Genomic DNA, 4,968 nt, shown 5'->3' with positions numbered 1-4,968 from the left:
ATGGGGCGCGGGGGGGTCCCCACGGAGAGACCCCCGGTAGGGCTGGGGGAGGGGTGCCCCAGGGTGAGGCCTCCGGTAGGGGGTCCCATGGAGGGGCCTCGGTATGCCCGGGGGGTCTCACGAAGGGACCTCGCTGAGACCATGTCGCCCGTGGGCAGACGGAGGTGCTGGATGAGGACCGGCGGTCGGTGAGCGCTGTGGACTACTACTTCATCCAGGAGGATGGGAGCCGCTTCAAGGTGAGTCCCTGGGAGGCTGGGTGGGGTGCAGGGTCCCATGAGGGGGATCCCACTGCTGTCCCCTGTCTGCTTTCTCCTAGGTGGCCCTGCCCTACAAGCCCTACTTCTACATTGCCACCCAGAAGGTGAGGTGGGGACCTTGGGAGGGCTGAGGTCCCCAGGGAAGGGGACAGCAGGTCCCTGGGGAGCTTGAGACCTCCTGGGCATCCTGCTTTGGGATGGTCTCCTGAAGGACAGAGCCGTGCTGCTCAGCCCCAGGGTCTCTTGGCAGGGCTGCGAGCGAGAAGTGTCCTCCTTCCTCTCCAAGAAATTCCAAGGGAAAGTTGCAAAGCTGGAAACTGTCCCCAAAGAAGACTTGGACCTGGTCTGTATTCCTCTGCCCTCTGTGCTCTTCAGTAGCATTTCTCTTTTTTTTTTTTTTTTTGGACCTTGCACAGCTCTAGTAAAGTAGTAAGGGACTGAATAGTGAAGGGATACAGTGCGCTTGACTTCAGTCTCCTAGCGTTCCTTGTGGTGCCCATCAGGAACGGGTTAGTTATGGCTAATTGCTTATCGGTAGTAATTACATTCGTCTCCTTGAGCACGTCAAGCTGTTTCCCAGTGTGTTCAAGACATTTAATTGCAGGAATTAAAGAATGATTGGAGGAAGAGAGGGTGCTGTGGGGATGCTGCTCATGCTTGACCCACTCTTCCTGTTCTTTCTTGGGTGAATCCCACTCATGGTCCTGCCTGCGCTATTCCCTGGACGCGTCCACCAGAGTTTATTCATTCTTAGTGCTTAACTCTCCCACCTGTTGGCACCTCTTTTTTGGCTAATTCTTCCACCTGCATCAGTCTAGTCTGCCTTCCCCACCCTGTCTTACGGTGGCCATCCCTTGGCACTCATCCCCCCTGAGCTGATGTTGTCTTGCTGCTTTGCAGCCAAACCACTTGGTGGGCCTGAAGAGGAACTACATCAAGCTGTCCTTCAACACGGTGGATGACTTGGTGAAGGTGCGGAAGGAGATTTCTCCTGCCGTGAGGAAAAACAGAGAGCGAGACCAGGCGAGCGATGTCTACACGGCCATGCTGTCAAGGTGGGAGCTCTCCTTCGGGCAGCCAGTCGGTCCCTTGTGTTAGTATTTAGGCTCCCTTGCTTATTTCTGAGCTGTCCTCAGAGAGGTGTTGTCCTGCCTGGGGTATGACCCCAGCTGTGCCTCTCTGCCACCCATCTCTGAGGTGGTTCTTCCAGCTCAGCGCTTGAATCACAGGAATCAAGAGGCCCCAGAGCCTCTGGGATGTGATGTGCTGTGGTGGTACCTCTGCCTGCCAGTCAAATAGATTTCCTGTCCCCTGAGAAAAGATACTGAGAGGCACTGGGCAACCTTTTAGCTGTGACTAAAGGGGGAAAAAAAAACCAAACATTTTCTAACTGAATAAAAAAACAGGCAATTGTTTACAAGATTGGAAACACAGTTGCAGACAGGAAAAAAAAAAACCTAACAATCAACTTTGTTTTTAAAGTTAACCAGAAGATACACATGAAAAATTTGCCCCTCTTTTTGGTTTCCTGTCCCTAAAGTCTGATTTCAGCTCCCTGCTCACCTGGAAGGTGTCCCATCCCTGTTAAAAAGTGTTCCCAGGTTACCTCGTTATGCTTAGACTCGTTACCGTACTTACCAATCCAGTGCTGTAAGAACCATTCATTATACAGGCACGTGTGGGTTTTGCCCGCCTGTACCTCTGAGCAGACACAGCACGCAAACGTGAGAGAAGGTGAATTTAGATGGGAGCAGCGGGACTGCGTGCTGTCCGTCCTGGGCACGCCTCTGCAGGCAGAGGGGGGTTGTGTAGCGGGGAAGCGTTTCCCATTCTCTCCTCTCCCGGCACCGATTCCCGCCGCCGGGTGTCAGCGGTGCGGCGTGGCTGTCCCTCGCAGCGCAGATGTGCGCCCCGTTAAGGTGGCTATCCGCTCCTTGCAGCGCTCTGAGCGGAGGCAGCCTGAGCACGGCTGAGGAAGGGGCCTCCAGAAAGGTTGCCAGCCAGATGGACAACATTGTGGATATGCGGGAGTATGACGTACCCTACCACGTTCGCCTCTCCATTGACCTGAAGATCCACGTGGTGAGTAAGGAACAGGGAGGCTGGAAGAGCCTCGCTTTCCTGCTGCTGTACTCCTGAGGTGCAGGCAGGGCAGAAACACTCTCTCCAGGACTTTTGCAAAGGTGTCAGTGACGAGTTCATGTGTAGAGCTTAGTCCCATAGTGCTAGCCCTTCTCCTTAGTTAATGACACGTTGAAAAGTTAAATGATTGATGCACAGTCTTTCTTCTTTCCATCTCCTTTGAGCCTTTCTCCTGGGCTGCATTTAGTTAGCACAGCTCTGTCCCCAGCAGCTGGACAGGAGGGATGCAAGGACCTGGCCCTGCAGTAAGGCACTGCCCGCCCTCCTCTCTTGACAGGCCCACTGGTACAACGTGCGATACCGGGGCAGCACCTACCCCCCCGAAATCACCCGCCGAGATGACCTCGTGGAGAGACCGGTGAGCGTTGGTCAGGCAGGCGTCAGTCTGTCCAGGTGCATGGCTGCTGTGTTTGCCCCATTTCTGATGCACAGCTGGTGTCACACCGTGGTGCACAGGGCAAAAGCTTTGTTTCTGGCCTTGGGTAATGATTTTTGGGTTGATAAAGTAGTAAAATGATTACTCGGGAGGGTCTGGTTCGCTTGCTGGGCTAACACTGGGCTTAATGGGAATTGCTCTTTTAATTTCAAGTCAGCTTTAGAATATTTTGTAATGGATTTGGTCCTGTTCAGGATCCTGTCGTTCTTGCCTTTGACATTGAAACTACCAAACTCCCTTTGAAGTTTCCTGATGCAGAGACAGACCAGATCATGATGATCTCCTACATGATTGATGGACAGGTAAGAGACAGCAGAGTGGTTTCCTCGATGCTCCAGTGGCAAAGCTGGGGAGTAGGCCTGCATTTTGCCTCCAACCCAGCTCGCTCCAGGCTTGCCTTGCTTGGTGTGTGGCTGTGGAAATGAAATTAAAGTCAGAATGATGCATAAGGTATTTTGTTTTGTGGTATCCAGCTCAGGTTGCTGATGCTCCTGTGAGGGAGCCGTAGTAACCTTGGAGAGCACAGGGACAACTCTGCTGTCCCATGTTGTCTCCCTGTGGCCTCCTTAGCCAGTGGCCAACGATGGTTCAGCAAATGACTCCCAAACAGTTGCTCCCCCTTGACAGAAATTCTGGCTTTCAAGAAGAACATGTCCCATCATTTGGACAGCATTTTCAGGTTGCCTGCAAGCCAAGTCCTCCTAACTGCCTCCTTGTCACCTCCCTAGGGCTACCTGATCACAAACAGGGAGATCGTGTCTGAGGATATTGAAGACTTTGAGTTTACTCCCAAGCCGGAGTATGAGGGTCCATTTTGTGTCTTTAATGAACCAGATGAAGTAAGTCAGTTCTGCCCAGTGGACTTTTTACCCGCCTGAGGCTCTTGTTGGCCAAAGAGAGCTAATAGCTTGGTAGGCTGCCTGGCTGGGGAACGTGGTGGGTCCGGCAGGGCTGGTCATGCTTCCATTTCTTGGTAATAAGGGTAAGAGAGGTCAGGTTTGGGCTAGGTGGGGAGGAGAGAGAAGGGGTGGAGTAAATATGGTATCCACCACCTGTCCGTGGAAGAGATGAAGTTACTTTATATATGTATCTTTTCTACTCTTCTGTTTCATCCTAGGCTCATTTAATTCAGAGATGGTTTGAACATGTCCAGGAGACCAAACCTACCATCATTGTCACGTACAATGGTGACTTCTTTGACTGGTAAGATCAGGAATGAAAACTAAGCTGGCAAGGTGTCACCTGAGCTGTGGGGCAGGGTCAGGTACCAGCCTTGACGTTCACACAGTGATGATAGTGTGTGATCCATGCCGACTCTCTGGCCAGTTTGAGCACCTCACCAAATCATTGGCTTGGAAGTATGAGCTTCTGCAGAGTCCCGTCTGCTTGGCTGAGCTGCTTTAAACCCGTGGCAATGTTGGTGTATGGATGAGCCCAGTCTTAGGAGAACAGGGAGAGGGTCAGAAGAGACCCAGCGGATATTGGGGAGAGGGGTGCAGGCAAGCCTTCGGGAAGCAAGGGTAGAGGGACCATGTGCCTGCCTCCACCTCCTGGTGCAGGATGTAAGCAAGCAGCTTTGCCTCTTGGGTCATGCTGCAATTCTGTCCTGCAGGAAGTTTTCCCCATGGCCAGATATCACAGATAAATTGCAAGAAAAATTCTTTAGGTAGTTTGTAACAAAGCAGTTGTGAAACCATTGTCAGAGATGAAGGGAAATGGCTGTTCTGTTCCTTCTCTTCATATTGCCTCTTTCCCCAGGCCCTTTGTGGAAGCAAGAGCAGCAGCTCATGGAATTAATATGTATCAGGAAATTGGGTTTCAGAAGGACAGCCAGGGAGAGTACAAAGCATCCCAGTGCATCCACATGGACTGCCTAAGGTACCAAGTGCTGCCCCTCCGCCATATAACAGCGTCTTTATCTCTTGAATTTATATAAAATACCTACGATTGTATTTGAATATTGTTGTCCTCCTGTCAGTTGGAAGCTTTCCTGTGTGTCCCCTCCCTAGGCTGGCATCGTAGTCCATTTCTTTGTGTATCGCAGAAGCTGCCAAGCCTTCCCTGTGAAGGGCTGTCAGGGCTGTCTCTCTCCCTGTAGCCTGTTGGCGGCTGTCCCTGGGGGGTTGAGGG

General features: G+C 52.1%; 1 protein-coding gene across 1 annotated transcript in view; it reads left to right on the top strand.

Annotated features, from left to right (window-relative positions):
* Positions 1-158: 158 nt before the first annotated feature.
* The window catches only part of POLE (polymerase (DNA directed), epsilon, catalytic subunit), a gene marked incomplete at both ends in the record, with an annotated part of 29,556 nt that continues 24,746 nt past the window's right edge, over positions 159-4,968 (top strand). Inside the window, 10 exons of the mRNA XM_010288764.1 lie at positions 159-239; positions 320-364; positions 511-603; positions 1,161-1,315; positions 2,201-2,342; positions 2,680-2,760; positions 3,033-3,140; positions 3,567-3,677; positions 3,956-4,041; positions 4,597-4,716. Coding sequence (XP_010287066.1) covers positions 159-239; positions 320-364; positions 511-603; positions 1,161-1,315; positions 2,201-2,342; positions 2,680-2,760; positions 3,033-3,140; positions 3,567-3,677; positions 3,956-4,041; positions 4,597-4,716 — 1,022 coding nt within the window. The remainder of the gene's footprint in view (positions 240-319; positions 365-510; positions 604-1,160; positions 1,316-2,200; positions 2,343-2,679; positions 2,761-3,032; positions 3,141-3,566; positions 3,678-3,955; positions 4,042-4,596; positions 4,717-4,968) is intronic.

Source organism: Phaethon lepturus, unplaced genomic scaffold (genome assembly GCF_000687285.1).
Source record: "Phaethon lepturus isolate BGI_N335 unplaced genomic scaffold, ASM68728v1 scaffold33206, whole genome shotgun sequence".
NCBI lineage: Eukaryota > Metazoa > Chordata > Aves > Phaethontiformes > Phaethontidae > Phaethon > Phaethon lepturus.
Note: the sequence above shows the minus strand (reverse complement) of the source record. Positions and strands in the feature narration are given on the sequence as shown.